The sequence below is a fragment of the Ambystoma mexicanum genome, chromosome 2q, assembly GCF_040938575.1.
Source record: "Ambystoma mexicanum isolate Mex_15411 chromosome 2q, UKY_AmexF1_1, whole genome shotgun sequence".
Classification (NCBI taxonomy): Eukaryota; Metazoa; Chordata; class Amphibia; order Caudata; family Ambystomatidae; genus Ambystoma; species Ambystoma mexicanum.
In genome coordinates this window covers 195,106,677-195,125,911 of record NC_090924.1, presented here as the reverse complement: position 1 = coordinate 195,125,911, position 19,235 = coordinate 195,106,677, and the positions used below count along the sequence as shown (strand labels likewise).

At 45.1% G+C, this 19,235-nt stretch overlaps 1 protein-coding gene across 2 annotated transcripts in view; it reads left to right on the top strand.

Moving 5' to 3' along the window:
- The window catches only part of ABCC1 (ATP binding cassette subfamily C member 1 (ABCC1 blood group)), a 2,255,476-nt gene that overhangs the window by 837,371 nt on the left and 1,398,870 nt on the right, over positions 1-19,235 (top strand). For both annotated transcript variants that reach the window (XM_069647115.1, XM_069647114.1), the window contains exon 14: positions 13,260-13,347. In XM_069647115.1, the coding sequence (XP_069503216.1) occupies positions 13,260-13,347 (88 nt within the window). The remainder of the gene's footprint in view (positions 1-13,259; positions 13,348-19,235) is intronic.

Below are 19,235 nucleotides of genomic sequence, written 5' to 3'. Positions count from 1 at the left end.
TCCCCCCCCCCCCCACCACCACCACCACTGGGTTCAGGCATTAGGTCACTGCTGTAAATCCTGTCCTAGCTTGCCAGCCTTAGTTTATCTGCCCAACCCCCAAGAGCCCTCCTCTTAACTTTTGCGTCCTCTCCCCTAACTTCTGCCCATCGTTCTTCTCTCAATTCCTCTTCTTGACCTCATCCCATTCTCCACCTAATACTACTATGCCCTTGCTATCATTCACTTGCACTACCTGCCTTTTGTACCCCCTTTTGGGTGGGCTAAATATCGTGTTTGTGGGGGACAAACACGAGGACTGTCTCTACCCTAACCACTCCATGGAGAAGTGACAACTTTCAGGGCTTCAGTGCCAAGGTACTGAAACATTCACAGGATGCTAGTATGTTGGCTTAATGAGGAAAATTATCCACCCGGAGTCCTCCAGGAGTGTGGGAGTGCTAGAACTGTTTGTTTATTGGTTTATTCTGTGAAGAGACCTCCCTCCCAAAAAAGGGCAAGGTGAGCACTAAGTTTTTATTCCTAAAGCATTCGAACGTATCAGTTTGTTGTTTATTTCTTCGTATTTTAGTGCGCATACTAGGAGCTATCCGATCAAAAAAAGAACTGACACAAGAGCTTTATGAAATACTGTAACCAAAAAACACTCAGGTGGCAACCAACTGACGGACTCACACGTTGCCTTTTTAGGGGCTAAATTCGCTGTCGTCAACAAATTTGATAGTAGATGTTTCTTTATACGTTATATAGATTTTAATTCTTCTTGAGAAATGATCAACTTAATCCTTCACCAATGTTTGCTGGAAATCAATTTGCAGTCATTGTGTTCTATATTTGTAAAAATGTTTTATTCACACAATTTACCGAGATAAAAGATACAATGGTCTGCTATGAATATTCTATTGCCAATGCATTTCGGTGCCTAGCACCATTTTCAGAGCTTAGCGTTCGTATGTCTGGTGAGCATGTCCTATCTCCTTAGAAGTGATATCAGAGGTCTGCCTCCTGCATTCTTCCTGTTTTCTCAGACTGCCGTGAACCTCCGCTCCAAGCAGAGACCACGCAAAAGGCATAAGTAGCACAAACACCAGGATAAGAGCTCCCATGAAGCACCTCATGCGGCAACCAAGAGCCAAGCCTCAAAGACGGCTGTGTCGTACTCAACCGCCCTAAAGCCTTTTATGTCAGTGTGCTCATCAGCAAAAAGCGCGGGGGGACTTCCGCCCACGCTGTTAGCACTAAAACAGACAAAGCCATCTTTGGCACCATCAAGAGCTTCAGCAACAGAGTCGTCATCCAAGACCCCATTGATGAAACCGAAAGAATCGCCATAGACTAAATCGTCCACGAAAGCCACTTCCCCCATCGGAGAATGATTAGAAAATGCAGTCGACGAAAACATCAGCTCACACATAGACTATGAAATCGCCACATGCACCGGCAAAGTCACTCTAGATGACGCACTCAGCAACGACAAAATCCCATAGTGCTGTGCGGACGGATTTGCAGCAGCATTCCGTACATTGAAGCACATGTTCACTGAACCAGCAATTAAAGGTGGACTAGAGGAAAAAAAAATGTAAAGCCCCCTAGTTAACGCCATGATGCACAGACTTCCGACCAGAGGTGCAACACAGTCATAGATATGCCCTTTGTAGGAGACAACCTGTTCAGTGCCAAAATAGATGACGACTTAAAGGCAATGAAAGCGGAAACCGACAGTGAGATCTCTTACTACGCTGCAGGAGAGAAATAATTTTTATTCTTACAAGGGAGCATCCGGAAGAGTCACCACCTCATCCTTCACAAGATGCTGACGATCGTATAAGAGTACCTACTACTCCCAAGGGTACAGAAGGAGTTTTCAAGGGTACCAAAGGACTACAGGCAAACATGACGATGCAAGAGAGCTCCATCGTCACAAAGCGGAAGGTAGGGAAAAACGCAAGCATGACTCGTCAAAGTACAACAAAGGGACACAAATAGGGGCAACGTCTTGTGGGTGTATATGGGATGGACCTTCCGCGGCACTTATCCCCTTTCACTTTGCCCATCTTTTGCCTGTTCTGGACCGTATTGCCAATGAGGGGTTTTTACTCCTTTGGACACTGACTGCTTGTGCTAGCGAGTTCCCAGGACCCACTTACAGCTGAGGTGATACTCCACCTCTTCCGAGGCTTAAAAGTCGATCATGCTCCTCCTGGCACTCCTCCTCTTGGGTGCCTTCGCTACAGGAGTCTTCCATAATATATTCATGCACAGTATCCTCCACGTTTTGATGACACTTATGAACCGTGACGGGGTAGTCCATGTGCACACTGCTTTAAATTGCAATTGTTTTTTTTGTTTGTTTTGTGATTCTGCACCTTAAATGAGCTCTCGCACTACTTTGGTGAAGCGTGCCAGTAAACAGCTGATTTATACCCTGTTCGACACGTGCTGGAGCCGAAATTTTATACGTAAAGCTTCCGTGGATGCTGCTCTTTTCTCGGGGATGCAGAATGCGAAATACCGTTGTCGTCTGCGCCGCAGCCACGCAATTAGAAGTGCTTTACTCTAATGTCCCACATCGGCGTGCCGAGCCACGTCATTACTAGGACTCGCTTGGGCACGCTGAATGCGTCACTGGCACAATCGGCGTCTCGGAGTGAGCGGTATTGCCCACAACCTGACTCCCGTCCCCTGCCCAGTAAATGCGCGTGCCAAACTTGATGGTGAGCAGCGCAGCAGGAAATGCTAATGTATTCGCATGCGATTAGTATTCACACTGCAAGACTGTTGGGTCAAATAAACAATTATGCCCTGACGCGTTATGTGGCTGAAAGCAATAAGTAGTAGCTCTGCACTGTCGCTTCAATTCTAACGTATGAGCAAGCAAGCTTCTTAATAAGGTCATAATGCTAGTAAAACTTATATTGAACCCAGCGCAGTCTAAAACACTGAAATTAGGGAGAAATGGAAAAAAATGAATTTATCTGCTGGAAAGCAGCAAAAAGAAGAGTAAGGGACCCAGACAGGATATGACATGGGAAAGCCTAGAGGGTTCTCAATGGTTGAAGCTTGCAGAAAAAACTACTAGGACAGGAAAGGACTTGTGGGAAAGAGTATTATCCTGGGATTATTTCTTGTTTAGTTTTAATGAGAAAACATTTTTGTTGGAAAAGTGTTTGGAAGAAGGTTAAACATTTTTTTAACTTAAGTTTTAAAAGCTGCAGGATAGTAGCATTAAAGAAGTACAAGCACGATGTGAGCCTCCGGTATTGACATAGAATGTGCATGATGATCATGCTGATGCAGGAAGCCGCACTAAGTGAACGATGGAATCTTAAATATTTGACCTAGCATGGAAGGTGATGCCTGGCGCCTGTGCCTACCCTGTGTGGGGTCAAGAACAATATTATATCCATGTCAGTGGTAGTGATTTTTGAGCAGTGGGCTGGAAGTCTCCAGAGGAGAGCACTGACATTGTAAACTATTAAATGTTGGTGGCCGCATGTGTATAGTTATAGTGGAAGGGGTATTTTCTTCAAGAAGTAAAGCAAGTGAATGAGCGTAGTGACGTAGCCCTAACAAATGTAGAAGGGTTTATTTGGGAAAAATATTTGAGGAAAATGGTGTAAAATGTCATACAGTTTACAGTTCGTTCTCTAGGGTAACGCAAGAAAAATTCTCGCAGATGCTGTAGCATCAGACAATCTGCAGGAGCATTTTAAGTTTCATTAGGCCTGTGTTCACAACATATGCTAGCGTTGCCATTGTAAGTTAATTGCATGCAGCTGTGCCCATAAGTCAGCATTGCCACTGTAATACTTTCCTGAAGCTGCAGCCACAATCTATACCAGAATTCCCAATATAGCAGATGAGGTTCCACACACACAATAAGACAGCATCGTGAAATAAGTTGGAACTTTCATGATTCCGCTTCCTGCCCCAACTCATGAATCAGTCTTGCAGACACAAACACGCACATGCGCACACATATCCAAAATCTTACACACTGTTGGGGGTTACTGGCGCCCCCCCAGCGCTGTTCGCAAGCTCCGACTCCCCCAAGGACTCAGCCGCACATGTCCTTGTGGTTCGGGCTTCCCGGTCGCTCTGCGTGGCCGGGAAACGCCCCGTTTATATATACTGCACGCAGCGGCGTGCAACGTCACGCCGCCGAGTGCGCGCCCCGCCATCGGGCAGCGCCACACACACACCCTTGGAATACGTTCAAACACGCATGCGCGCACACTTTTTTGTTTTAATTTACTTTCACGTTTCCGCACTCGCTGCTGTTTCAGTGGTCTTCTCTTGGTCAATGTAAGGGAAAAAGGTGGGTGACCAGGCAGGCTACAGTTTATTTTACCTAGCAACCACCGGGAAGTATGCACCGGAATGCCATAGTGGCAGCGCTGCTCAAGGCTTTGTACGTTCTTTTTTTTTTTAAAGGCAGTACATGCGCACATTGGGTTACCAGATGAGTGTGACAAAAGACCAGAATACATTGAATGACCTCATGCTCATGTCACCATGGTGGTCACCCCATAAGTGTATGGAAAATGTTGTAAATTGTACTGTGCATTTTTAACACATTGGACTGTTAATAATGGTCAGTGATTGATGGGATTCAAGATCTACCTATAAAGTGGGTTGGAAATGTTCCTGCAGGAATGTGAGAGACAATCGGCTCCAAGACTTGCATTTTAGTGTACATTGGGGCAATAGCTTGGTCAGTAAAGTAAAATGAGTAGCAGGATTTTGCTTCAGTGCTTTGCATATGTAGTTTAATCATCCTGCAGATTCAGCAAAGCTTTGTTCACTGTGCAAATCTCTGATTGTAACAAAATTGGCCCAATTTAAATGTCTACTCCAGTCACAAACAAGAGGACAAAGCACTATCACATTGCCGCCTGTCCATTGTTTTTCCAACAGATAAAGCAACCATAGCCTTGATGAAAATATTACGCCATGATAAGACCATATTAACAAGTAGCTGTCCAAATCTTGCTTACAAATATGCACAGCTGGAGATCAGAGTGTAAATGGATGACATTCCTCTGCTGTAGACATTTGAGAAGGTGTTAATTTTATCCATCTTTGACATTGTCATTCTGTTTATTCTTATTACACTTTTCATATTGTTTACACATTCAAGACATTTTATTGGGTAGTCTACTCTACAGATTCTACTCGACCAACAGTCTTTCCCCTCTTTACCGCTCTGCCCCTCTCTCAACACTTCTCCCCCTGATCTTACTGGTCCACTCCACTGCTCTGATCTCTGCCCTCCCACTTGCCTCACTGCTTCTTCCTATGGTGTGTCCCCTGCTCTCTGCTCTTTTTCTCTCTACCTTCAGTTGCCTGTTCTTAGAACACTGTCTACTCCTTTCAAATGGATTGTGTCCGCCCACATATTCTAATATTTTGATATTTCCAATATCCAGCATTGCTGCTTCTGAAAAAATAAATCGGCAGGTGGCACTATGCGTTGCTTGTTGACTGGATGTCCCTCGGAGGCCTGCATCTCGATGTCGACGTCACCGAAGGTATATGTAGCATGCGCAGCGCCCGTTGGCTTCAGTTCTGTTTTTCTGCGCTTACGCTTTAGATATGGTACGCTTCGTTCCTTGCGAGGAAAACCTTCGATAATTTCTTTAAGTAAAAAACTTTAAATCTTTGAGTGAATTTGAGAGAATGGCTTAGTCATCGGTGTCTTCCACTCCCAAGACGTGTTTCAAGAAATGCTGTGACTGCGTTGCAAAGATGTCTGTTACGGACCCGCATAGGATATGTCTGTGGTGTCTGGGATCCACACATCTGTCATCGGAGTGTGAAGACTGCCTGTCCATGATGTCGAAAGGCCTTAGAGCGCGCAGAGGGAAGCTTGCGGTAGGTAGGATCCATAAATCCCCTTCCATTCCGTCGAGAGAAAAAATACTTTGGATGAGTCGAACGGTTTCTCCTCGCCGCCATTCGTCACCCTCTAGACATGGAAAGAAACGCTACCATAGATTTACCATCTTCCTCTTCTTCCAGTTCCTCACTGGAACGGGTCGTTTGCCACACTTAATCTGCCTCACCGGCCCAGTGGGAAGAGTTTAGATTGAAAATGTTAAAGGTGTTCGAGAACACGGCCTTGTCCCCCTCGACTACACCCAAAAGCCATGCTCTGGTCGAAACACCTCATAAGCATAAAAGCTGTGCGTCTTCGGACCCAGTGGGTAAAACTCCTTGGATCGAAGGAACTCTCGAGCCGAGGAAAAGTCCCTTTGAGGACTGAGTCGTTGATTTCATCGATGCCGAAAGACTCAACAACACCATCAGGGTTGAAAGATGTGTCATCAACGCCATCAGCGTCAAACATATGAGAAGCCATCTATGCTTTGTCGAAGCAGTCGACAGTCTTGATGATTTTGGCTCCTTTGACCACTAATATCATGACATCGACTACAATGAAGAAAGGCTCCTTTGCCCAGGACTGACTATTTCAAGTCTCTCCTCTATTTATGAGAATGCAGATGATTCTTCTGATGAATCTAGACCTTTTGGTATACAGTATGGTACACCATCAGTGCCTGAGGCATTCATTTCAGAGGATTATAGAATTAAGAACTTACAAGAATGCCTGCATGAGGCCAGTGGGTTAGTTCGGCAGGGCAGACCTTGGTGACCATGCAGAAGTTACATATAGACAATTGATTTAAAGAGTTATGGAGTATATGGGTTGGTCGAGACCGACTCCAGTCTTTGAGCAAGACGACTTAACTGACATTTTGGACAGGGGACCCGAAGAGGAACCAATTGTGCCATTCCATCAAGCCTTGCAAAGGCGTGTGGCTACCAACTGGAAGGCACCTGAGGTTATTCTGTCTGTCAACAAGAAGTTGACTTCAACATACAGAGTTTCAAGCTCTGATCCATTTTACTTGTCAAAACATCCAGCACCAGAGAGTCTGGTGGTTCAAGCTGCCACCTCAACCAGTAGACAGAATGCCTACCATACAATCCCTCCAGATAGGGATGATAAGCGTTACGATGCACTAGCCAAAAATGTTTTTTCGGCTGCAGTATGGCCTTGAAATACGTGCACATTGGGAAGGTGTACTCGCACCCTTTGGGGGTGCATTTCCATGGTGGCTGACCATATTCCTGAAGGGGAAGAACAAGACTGGTTTTTAAACATAGTCAAGGATGGGAAAGATGTGATGCAGGAATCCCTCCAGACTGGTCTTGACTCTGCTGACAGTATCACTAGAGTTATGGCGGCAAGTACAGTTATGCGCAGGTTTACCTGGTTGAGAAAGTCAGGATTTGCCCCAGATGTACAATCCAGACTTCTCAACGTGCCCTTTGACAGCACTCATTTATCAGGAAGCAAGGCTGATGACAGTTTGGAGAAACTCCAAACTTCTAAGGCAGCAGCCAAATGAATTGGTGCTGCAATCTGACAACCTCCAAACCGCCCCTTAGGTACACCCTGCAAGGGTAGGTCCTTTCTTCACTGCTCCACATTTGGAAGGGACAGAGGACAGCCAGCTCAAAGAAGATTTCCCCCACGGTGGACTGGGCGGAGTACCAAGACCTCAACAGCAGCGGCTGCCTTACCTTCAGCCACTGCATCAGCCGCCCCAAAACCTCTGAGGACGTTAGTTCACAAGACTGCAGTGGGAGGCAGACTGTCACAGCATCTGACAGAATGGCAGGCTATTACTTCAGATGCATGGGCATTGTAAACAGTTGCCCACGGTTACTGCCTTCCTTTTCTGCAAAAGCCTGAGTCATCCACCGGGGAACACCTCTTTCAGAGTTCCAGATCCAGTCCTTATGCAGGAAATACTAACCCTGCTAGAGAAAGGTGCTATAGAACCAGTACTTGTACCGGAGAGGAACAAGGGTTGGTACTCCCCATATTTTCTAATCTCCAAGGACGACGGAGGATTGAGACCCATCTTGGACATAAGAGACTGGAACAAGTTCCTCAGGAAGGACAAGTTCAAGATGGTAACTTTCTCTCAGATCCTTCAGGCCCGCCAGCTTCAGGATTGAATGGTATCATTGGAACTTCAGGATGCTTACTTTCATGTGACGATCCATCACAAGCACAGACAGTACCTGAGGTTCGCCGTTGGCGCTTCTCATTATCCGTTTGGAGTTCTGCCATTTGGGCTGATTGTGGTAGCAAGTCTCAGGAGAGGGGGAATTCATGTTTACCCCGAAGTTTACCCCTACCTAGACGATTGGCTGATCAGGGCCAGTTCCCTAGAACAGGCCTTGGAACATCTCAGCTATACCTGTCACTCCATTCACAGAATGGGCTTCTCTCTCAACTTCAAGAAGTTGCACATGATACCATCACAAAGACTCCAATTCATTGGAGCAGTCCTGGATGCATCCCTGGGGAAAGCCTTGCCACCAGTGGTGAGGGCTCATTACATTCTGCAGATGGTGACCAAATTCCAAAATGCCCAGCATCTATCGGCCTTCGATTTTGTGAGGTTGCTCTGCCTCATGGCATCCTGCATTTTTCTGTACCAGAGGCTTGCCTGAGAATGTGATCTCTCCAATGGGCTCTCAGGACTCAGTGGTCCCAATTCTCAGGAAGGATGTCAGACGACCGACGAATCCCAAGCAGAGTCTCTCAGGACCTTCGGTGGCGGACTTTCGGGAAAACAACTTGAAAGGAGAAACATTTTGGCTACCCTGGCCGGAGAGAACGGTAGTGACTGACGCTTCACTCACTGGGTGGGGAGCCCACACCACCGATATGACAATCAGCAGTCGTTGGTCTCCATCGGAGCCAAACTACATAACCTTTTGCAGCTGAGGGCAATCAGACCAGCGCTGAAGGCCTTTCTGCCATCTGTACGGGAAAGGAATGTCCTGATAATGACGGACAACACAGTGGCCATATACTACCTCGACAACGGAGGAGGTGTAGGTCCACTACCGCTGTGCAGAGAGGCAATGCAGGTCTGTTTATGGGCAATACAATAAGGAATCTCTGTCGGCAGTTCACCTTGCCAGAGATCAAAAAACAGCGGATGTTCTGAGCAGGCAGAGCAATCTCCCACGAGTGGGAACTACCTCAGGAAGTCATTCAAGAGATCTTCACCCTTTGGGGAACCCCTCAAGTGGATCTGTTCGCGACTTATGCCAACCGGAAGTGCGTGCTGTACTGTTCAAGGGAATTTCCCCTAAGAGGAGCTCTAGGAGATGCAGTTGTGGTGGACTTAAATTTCCAATCCTGTACGCATTTCCTCCAGTCCCTGTAATCCCTTATGCAATCAGGAGGTTGAGAAAGTTCAGGAAATCCATTATCCTAATTGCTCCAGATTGGGCCCAGAGGACATGGTACCCAGTCCTTCTGGATATGTCCATCTGCCCTCCGATACATCTTCCACAAAGAGCGGACCTACTCTCTCGAGAGGAGGGACGGGTTCTCCATCCGGATATCAGGGCACTCGGCCTTCACACATGCTATCTGAGAGGCTGAGATACAAGGATTGGGACCTCCCGAACAATGTAATGGAGATTTTGCTGTCGGCCAGAAGGCCGGCAACTAAATCTTAGCACCACTACCGTTGGAATAAGTTCTGCAGCTGGTGTAGAGATAAGTATGTTGACCCATTTACATGTAATACACCGACAGTGTTATCCTTTTTTGTACATCTAGCTAATCTGGAGCTCCAGATTGGCACCATTATGGGATATCTGGCGGTGCTTTCTAGTTTTAAGCGCACTTCAGAAGAAGTTTCTTTACAATACCTCTAATTACATTTTTAAAGGGGCCCTCCAATCCCGTTTCAAGTCCCAGTCTGGGATCTCAATTTGGTGTTGGAAGTTCATGGTGTGTGCTCCTTTGGAGCCTTAACACTCCTGTCCTTTGAGGCTACTAAACCTAAAAACTGTCTTTTTAGTAGCTATTACATGAGCCCGAAGGGGGAGTGAGCTTCAGGCTTTATCCTGCAAGCCTCCTTAAACTGTCTTTTATAAAGATAAAATGATGCTGAAGGTAAAACCCACTTTTCTACACAAAATTGTCTGCGTTTCATCTCAGACAAAAGATAACTTTACCATCATTTTACCCTCCTCACCCTGGGAAGGAAGAGGGGAGGCTTCACAGGCTTGACCCTAAATGTGCACTGAGCTTTTATATATCTAGAATGGCAAAGTTAAGACAGGATGACAAGTTATTTGTGCACTATTCGGTCACAAATTTGGTATGGCTATAACCAAATAGACATTATCCAGATGGATTATATTGGCAATATCAGAATGCTTCATACTGGCAGGAAAAGATCCTCCAGATGCCCTTCGGCTCATTCGACCAGAGGCATAGCAACTTTCTCTGCGTTACAGAGGGGAGTACCAATAAAGGAAATCTGTGCGGCTGCCACGTGGTCTGTAAATACCTGCTCTAAACATTATAGTTTAGACTCTTCCTCAGGTCAAGAAACTGTATTTGGCAAAGCAGTGATGCACTCTGTGCACACGCACCCATGAAATCTTTTAAATTATCATATGGAATTCTTGCAACCTCCTCCAGTAAAATTACAAACTGCTTTGGGCGAGTATCAAAAGATGAGGAATACGTGGGAGGACGCAACCCATTCAAAGAACAAGTTACTTATCCCTGGTAACGTTCTTTCGACTGGATGTTCCTCTCAAATAATCCTCATCGCCCCTTCCAACCTACCCCTCAGTAGAATTTCCCTTGCAATTACAGTCTGCGTTTTCTCAGGAGAAGTAACCGTTGGGTATAAGCTAAATCCTTCACTCGTAAAAATGGAACTGAAGCCAACGTGCACTGCGTATGCTACATATGCTTTCATTGACATAGACATTGAGACAGAGGCCTCCGAGGGACATTGAGTCGACGGGCCTCGATGCACAGAACCCCCTGCTGAAGAAATAATTCTGAAGCAGTAAAGCTGGATATTGGAAATATCAAAAGATAAGGAATACGTGGGAGGAACATCCAGTCGAATGAAAGTTAACAGGGTTAATTAAATTGATTTTCTCTGCCTGTCAGCTTTCCTTCTGCTCCTGAACACTCCCACCACTACACCTATCTCTACTTTCCACTACCCTTCTGTCTCACTTCTATCTGTCCCTCTTGCATAATCCCTGAACATACACACTTGTGCCCTGTCTCACAAACTTTGCTTCACTCTTCTCTTAACTTCCTGTAGTCACTTGCTTACTCACAAACCTACTCAATTGGTACCAGTCTCAATCCCAATATCTTAACTTCACAGAATCACACCCACGATATCGTTGGAATTCTTTTTAGCCTTCCACTCCCTTCTCTTTGGTCTCATCGTCCACATACTATGCTACTGAGCTCACTCGAACACCATTTTCCTGCTTCTCAACTGGTTCGGCTTTTATAGGCCAGTCTACCTCAGGTCCTCCATGTCGCTTGTTTCCCATAGCCAGTTCCTGGCTGGGTTGGGACTTCCCAGGGAAACATCTAAACGGCTGTTAGCCCCGTCCCTATTCAGTCGCTTCGTCTGTTGGGAGTCATTTGCTAAGACTGCATTTCCATGTGGAACTTGTCCAGCTTTGGTGAGTGTTTCTTACAACTAGTTTTGGGAAGGATTTCCAGGCTCCCATTCCTCCGGTACTGGATGTCCGCTTCCCTTCGGAAGGGAAAATTACAACCCATTCGCACTCTAGTAATTTTTCTATTTCTCTGAATCAGATATGGGTTTTTATTTTTGCGGCCAGGTGCATTCTAGGAGTTGTGGTAAAAGACGAGACCTAGCCAGGTAAGAGGTTTGCAAACATTGTGGTAGGGATAGCTGTACCAATTTCCTTACACATGTTAAATCATTCTGTGGAGTAAGAGACTGGGGTTCCTCTAACCATACTGCGGCACCGTTCTGACCAGGGCTTTTCCATGACCGCATTTCAAAATACACATCCTACAGAAAGCCTGTAAAGTTTATTAATTTATGTGAAGAGACCAGTGGTGTAAACAACAAAACTCACCTTGGTATAGTATTTTTGTCTGTAGGAGCAAATCTTGTCACAGGAACACCTAAAGTTTTGACTGTACTGTAACATTTAGTCAAAAGTAAACTAATATGACTCCCGAGATGTCCTTACTCCCCGTGGAGGAGCCCCATCCCATTAAGCCAGGAGGGTGAGGTTGCTACCAGATAGTCCCCCTGGGGGTGGTACTCAGCTGGAGGATCTCATTGAGACACTCCCCACCCCTCTCCCCCTCTGGAGATCAGGGAGAACACGGTATGACCACTCCAGCCCAATACCTCTTGGCCCCTTCACCATGTATACCCCATCACAATTCCGCAGTCTCTCCCCTTATTTCTCCTCTCACCTCTCTCTCCTTTCACCTCAATAAGGCAGTCACATTGACACACGTGTTCTCTCGAATACGACTTTTGATTGCATTTCTTTTGTTTTAGCTTGTGAGGTACCCTTCAGCACCAAATAAAGGGAGCTAAGCACAATATTAATGACCAGTGTGAACGTCTGCGTACAAGCGCCAAAGTGCGCGAGCAGAGACATTTTCAGTTTGCTAATGTTATTCCTAAGGCAACAGCTCCCTCTAGGGCTGACAATAGACGAAGAGGGCAGTCTCTACTGCGCATCACTCCATCAGACAAACATACTCCTGGCCTTTTATTATATTATATGATAATAGAAGGCTGTGAGATGAAGCAGACTCTGCACACTGTAAGGCCACTGGGGTGCAAGTGTGGCTAGGGGGTACAGGCGTGTTGCACTCTAGTATTGTGTCAGTGCATCTTCTGCAGTGCAGGCCACCACCCATGTCTCTCTGCCTGATACTTGGTAGGAGACCTATGTGTCAAACTTACTGTTGCCATTGTTGACGCTTGTTTTTCACATACTTAACTTGGAGAATACTTAAATACCATAGTGATATTGCGTGACCCAGAATCTGATGCCTTTTTATTTCAAATGTATTTTGCAATTCAGTAAGACGCTGCATACCATTAGAATATTGGTTGCATAGCTGGCGGGAGCCCTGGATCATTAGCACTAACTTGGCTTATGTCCTATTGCATAGAGAGTTGTGCAAATGACGTGTAAACCACGTCTCCCCGTATGGCAGTGTTTCCTTAGAAGAGAAGGTGGTGCAACGCTAAAGTGAAGCCTGTCCCATTAAAGGTCATAGGAAGCGCAGTGGAAGCCCTGCATTTAATTGCAAACACCGAGACTTGACTTTAAAAAGAACACATGTTAAAGATGTACTTTAAATGACCTTTTCATTCTTTCACATTTAGGCAAGCGTTTCCCTCAAACGTCTGCGGGTATTTCTGTCTCATGAAGAGCTGGAAACCGATAGTATCGTCCGAGGACCCGTCAAAGGCTGTAAGTTATTTTAAGTTTTCTTTTTTAAATCAATGAATTCCATGTGTTGAATGAAGTTCTGTGTTAATTATATATACCGACTCTGTTCTAATGGGGACAATGCCTCGCCTATTTTGATTGTCGGCGGGGGTTGCCTTGTACCGAAAGCTTTCGCCAGCCCCTTTACCCTCACTTTTGCATTCATGTTTTGTTTTATTTTAATGCTTTTGAAGTTATTGCCTTCCTCGCTCTATCTGGATATACACGCACAAGACACTTTATATACACGCACAAGACACTTTATTTTTCCACAGTGAAAGTACTGTTACCATGTGCCAAGTACTTGCATGCATAGTTTTAGCGGCCGCAGATTCTTGAATGCTGTGTGGTGGGGGTGGCTTGTCCACTTTACCCTTCGCTTGCAAATCTTTTATTAAACTGTGATGTTTTGGTAACCCTAAACCTGCTGCAGTCAACATTCAGACTCTCGCATGGCTACTAGAAAAGTAAACCGTCAGCAGGTACATGTAGTATAGTGATGCAAAAGGGTTGCCAGTATGAGCCAGCTGCGGCATGTCCTGTTTCATCGCTCCCCTCAGATGAAGTACTTCACATTTTTGAGGTGTGCGTATACTGTATAAACCCGAAGTGTGTCCTTGTTGTGTCACAAGGTGTTTATAAATGTCCCAATTTGGCGAAATGGTGCAGTAAATTCTTCCGCACCTCGCTGCTCACCCAATCTCTCGGGGAACCCAGGCAAATCATTTTTCGTTTAGGCAATCTGGCCTCTGACCCCCACTTGGTGCAATGCGGCAGACACATGATGGGAACCCGTACGTGCAGGCAGCGGGCTGGCTATAGATTATATTTGAGAGTGACATTTGAACACCTCACTTTTATTCCCCACCCAAAACGGATGTTTCGTCAACACATTCCCGTTATTTTGGCCCAAAAATCTGAGGTGCAGCTATGCAAGACCGTTTATTTCGCCACTCTGTGCCTCCTTGTCAGTCAACTTGGTCCTCATGTCTGTATGTTCTTTCCACAGTATGCTGTGGCATCTTGGGCTGACAGTCGGTTTAGATGCGCTTAGACGCAGGACGTTGTTAGTGTTGATATATTTATTTATATTGTGTTTAGCTCATTAAGAACTTTTCCCAACCTAGAACATTTAACTATACACAAGCATCTAAAATACAGCGTCAATTCTATCAAAAGTTAAAACAGTCAGTTACACACAATTCACATTTTTTAAGATCGCAATATAAAAATATATACAAAATGCATATCTAAAAAAAAAAGTAAAACCTTCATGCTCAAACTCATCACATTATTGTGTTGAAGTTTAGAGCACTGAAATGGGGACACAAGCAGCCACAGGAGGGGTAGGTGCAATGTATTTTTGCTGCTTTTTATTGCACTGCCCGTTATTAATTATTCCTTGTGCAATATAAGACGCTACATAGATCTTCAGACTGAAGTATTTAATGCACAGCATAAGTTATTGGATAAGCACATGACAGTATCCTTATTCAAGTGATAGAAATACCCAACATCTTAGCGTTTTGAACTTCTAGTGCTGCATTTATTGTAAGGCAATCGGTCATTGCATTATAGGTAGACCAGAATGGCTTCCCTGCAAGGTGTACATTCATGCATTCAAGGTGACCCAAACGCGAATGGTATGCGGTCACGGTAAACAAAATGTGCAAGCTAGACATGTCTTCTAGTTATTTCATTAAACAAGATCTAAAACAACGGACCCATGATCAGCCTAAACATGTACATTTAGTTGAGAATTGGCAAAGCATGACAGTAGCCCTCATCTTCACTTCCAAATAGTCATGCCACCTGTTAAGATGGATTTCTGAACCCTGACCTGATGGGCAGAAGGTCAGCCTAGTTTCTTGGAACAGCGTAACCTTCTGAACAAGTCAGACCAAGGTAGTATTGGCGGCAGTCAAGACTAGGTCTCAGGAGGGGTGAGAGTGATCGAAGGCCCACAATGAGCACACGCAGTAAACACGACCACAAATTACTCTGTCAGGTGTATATATCAAAAATACATATGCATTTATTAAAGGCTTTTTAAATAAAACGCAAGATGAAATCCCAGTGATATTAACAATTCTAACACAACCTTACACTAGTGAACGTATATACATTATCTGTTGTCCTAAAGCAATATTAAGCAAGTATGGTGCCACCACCTGTAACAGAAGAGGGTCGGATAGTGCAAATGTACTTTAAGCAATTCTTCAGGGAGCACAACCCTAACTATTAGGCAGTGCAATCCCTACAAAGTGTGGAGCCTTGTGCTAAAAAAGTACGTTTAGTGTGGCAGCGTTCGGTCGTGTGTTAAAGTACAGGACGGTCTTCTTCAATGGACTGTAGTGTCTCAGGAAGGAGCGTGAGGCAATGAAGAATAGAGTTCCACTATTCAAGGAGGGTCTCCACAAGACAGCAGAGCGACTTCCTGGAATCGGAAAGAGGGTGGTAGCTCAGGCTACCCGAACTAAAGTGAGTAGCCCTTGGGGGACACATGCATAAGACTACAGATGTGCCTGGGGGCCACCGGTAAGTGATGCAAGTACTCACTGACCCTCGATGCAGTCCGTACCAAACTTTGCCAGTCTAGTCCAGTTGGCTCGCAGGTTCAAGTCCAGCAGTTGTGAGTCCCTCCGGCTTTCAGTGGCTGCGTTCTGGGACTTCAATCCATGGTGGGACCGTGGCCTTTTCTCCACTTCTGGGGAAGGGATTGGGTCAGTACTACTGCAGTTTGTCTTGGGGCACAGGAGGGCACAGCAGCAAGGCACCCACAAAGCTAGTCACCACAACAGGGCGACACAGGTACCCCATAGGCTCTGGTTCGGACTCTCCTAGTTCCTGACCTAGGAATGCTAGGTGCACGAAATATGGCGTGAGAGTGCCTTCAACCAAGGGCTTACAGTTCCCAAAGTATCAAGTCTGCGATTCCAGAACAAAGGTCACGCATGAGCTGGTCAGTTCACTGGGCAGTCCAGGAACACTTCCGAAGGGGCTAGTTTGCAGGTGAATCAGGAGATACTGATTGTAGTTGGTGCCACTACTCCAAAGGGTCGAAGCAGCCTTCTGTGATCGATGCGAAACAGGGACTCCAACGAGACAGCAGGGTCAGGGTCTCAAACCTTCCAGCGGGTCTCCAGCGCTACCACAGATTTTTCTTTGGTTCAGGTTACTTGGCTCCTTTACTAAGTTCAATGAGAACTAATCGATGTGGAATAGGTTTAGAGTGCCTTCTCTTATCCAAAGTTTGCTTTGCGCCAAAACGAAGGGCAACCAATGGGAGATCTGCTCGCATTCAACCATCCCAGACGTGGATCAATCATGGACCACAGTAGACCCTGTCATCCCAGCACACTTAAACATTCACCAAAAAATCCTTTAAGGGTGTTTAGGCCTTAAGAATGAGAAACCCCCGCACACTGTGCTGGAAGGTACATTGTGCACTGATAAAAAGTTAACAAAAAATGGCAACAAAGTGAAAGATTAAGGGAAACAAAGTCTCCCAGTACTGACGGTTTTAAGGGCATGTCAGTTTCCCCTTAACGAGATGAGCTAAAGCCCAGCGGAGTACAGCAGAAAGCTGGGCTCCACTGGTAAAAGTCAGGCTAGTATGGTCAGACAAAGGCAAAAGGTTGAGGGGTTCACAACTGGAGGGAACATTGCACATACATTGAAATCTTTCCTAACACCGCCCGTCAAAGATCTCCCCTCTACCTTAGACGATGGAGGATATTGTACTTTATTTTTGCCAATTTCCTTACCCAGATGGTGTTTCTGCCTCACCTCTCCATTCCTCAAAAGTTAACCTCACTGCTATCCAGCCCCACAGTTGAGGGGTGTTAAGCCACTTTTACTTCCTCAAATGGAAATGGGACTGTTTATTCCCTAAAAAAATTCCTTTAACTCACCACTTGAAAAAATAGAGTAAAAGGCCCCCACTTTAAAATCTCACCTGGAGCACTGCTGCTTACCCCTCCCATCCGTGTTGTAGTAGGACACGTGTGGCTGGTAGTTGAGAGCTTGTTTTATAATGGATGCGTCTTTTCACAGGTCAGGTATCTTCCCCACCAATGCTCTTTGATGCTATTAATGGTTTTCACTTAACAAGTAATTTGGTATCCTTCGCTCCAAACTTGGGTCATTGCTCACTGCTGAAATGTATTTGTGATGGACAGGTTCAAATCCAGGCAAGAAAAACACAAAAGGTATTTGGTTGCCCAGAGTGACAGGTAGCAGACTAGGGCAACTATAAAAGCAATCAACAGAAAAAGGGCTGCTGATACCAAGGGGTAATCACCATGGTGGCTGTTTTAATCAAAGCCTAGTCGGTAATCCCCAACACTACTAGTAGAATGAATCATGAAGTTCAGAGATGCCCAGAAAGAAACATGCAGAGAGGCTGAAGGTAAGCTCAATGAGTTATATTGTTCCTTTTCTTTGTCAATTTAACTCAAATAAGCAGTGTGTACAAACACATTTTGTTTTCACGATTCAACAATACAATTTATAAAATGCAATAGTTTGGTGTCAATTGTATGTGACCTTTAAGAGAAAGTCAAATAGAATTTTTTTTGCAGTGTTAAAGAATGAAAAACCATCGTATGAAGCATCAAAAAGAAACCTGCATCAAATTAGACACGATTGACATGTTAGGTAACAGTTAAAATTCACAAAAAATGATTCACAAAGAAATTGAATTCTGCCCATAAGTATTAGCTAGAGAAAAGTCTGCTGTTACAAAGTTCACAGAAAACACATAGGATATAGATTTTGGGCAGGGTTCATACCCTGACTTTAAGTAAAAAATCTGCAAAAATACATTATGCCATCAAAACATGAAAACATAGGCAGACAATGATTCTGTCTAAGGGTTCATATAGACACACTATATCCCATTATCTTAAACATGAAGTGGTTTCTGTTAGAAATGTCACAAAAACGCACACAAATCCAGGCAAGGCCAAATCAGTCTTTTATTCTTCCAAGGTTGTCAAATTGCTATCACTTTTGGTTGGGTAATAACTGAACATAAAAATGTTGTGTGAGCTTTCAGATGGATATTTTATGGTTCAGTCCAGCAGCTGAGCCAAGACCTGCTTTGATTGGAAAATCTGCCAGAGGCACCTACAAAGACTGTAACATCATGCCTGCTAGCTGCATCCTGGTTTCAGCTGTGTAGACTATTCCCACCCAATGCTGTGTGGCTCTGCCTTCAGACACAGACAACTTGCTGGATGTTGCACTGGTTTCCAAAGCCCAATATTTTTCTAAAATGTTAGACATTGAATGACTAATGTGATCCTACCCTCACCGACTGAAGCCGTCCGTGGAGGACTTTTCTAAAGGGTTCTCTGTCCAGGGTGAGGTCTATACGGACCAGACCTTCGACATTGATGCTGCAGAGGTATGGACCACCCCCAATGCTTTGGTTTATGCAAGCCTCCGATTACAGCAAACCAAAGGCATATTTCCAAATGACTATTGCAAGGTCATACATTGGCATTGTCAGAACTGATGAAGCATATTGTCCAGTTTGAGCTAATCAACATTCTTCTTAAATGCCCCCCAAATGCGACACTTAATCCACAGTTGCTACACTCGTCATGCCAGGGAGAAAAACACATGCTATGACTCCGACTTTGGTCCAAGACCTCGGAAAAAATCATTGGCTGGCTGCTGTCATGACCCTTGCCCCTGGCCCTCACTGGCAAGTCAGCCTTCCAGTTAGGGCCAGATCAAAGGCCTTAAAACCTCATCCAAGATTCTCTTGGAACCAGGCTCATAACCATCATGAAGACCAACATTAGAATGGGACTATTTACTTGGGACTATTTAACTTGAGGGGGGTTCAGCCAACATGGAGG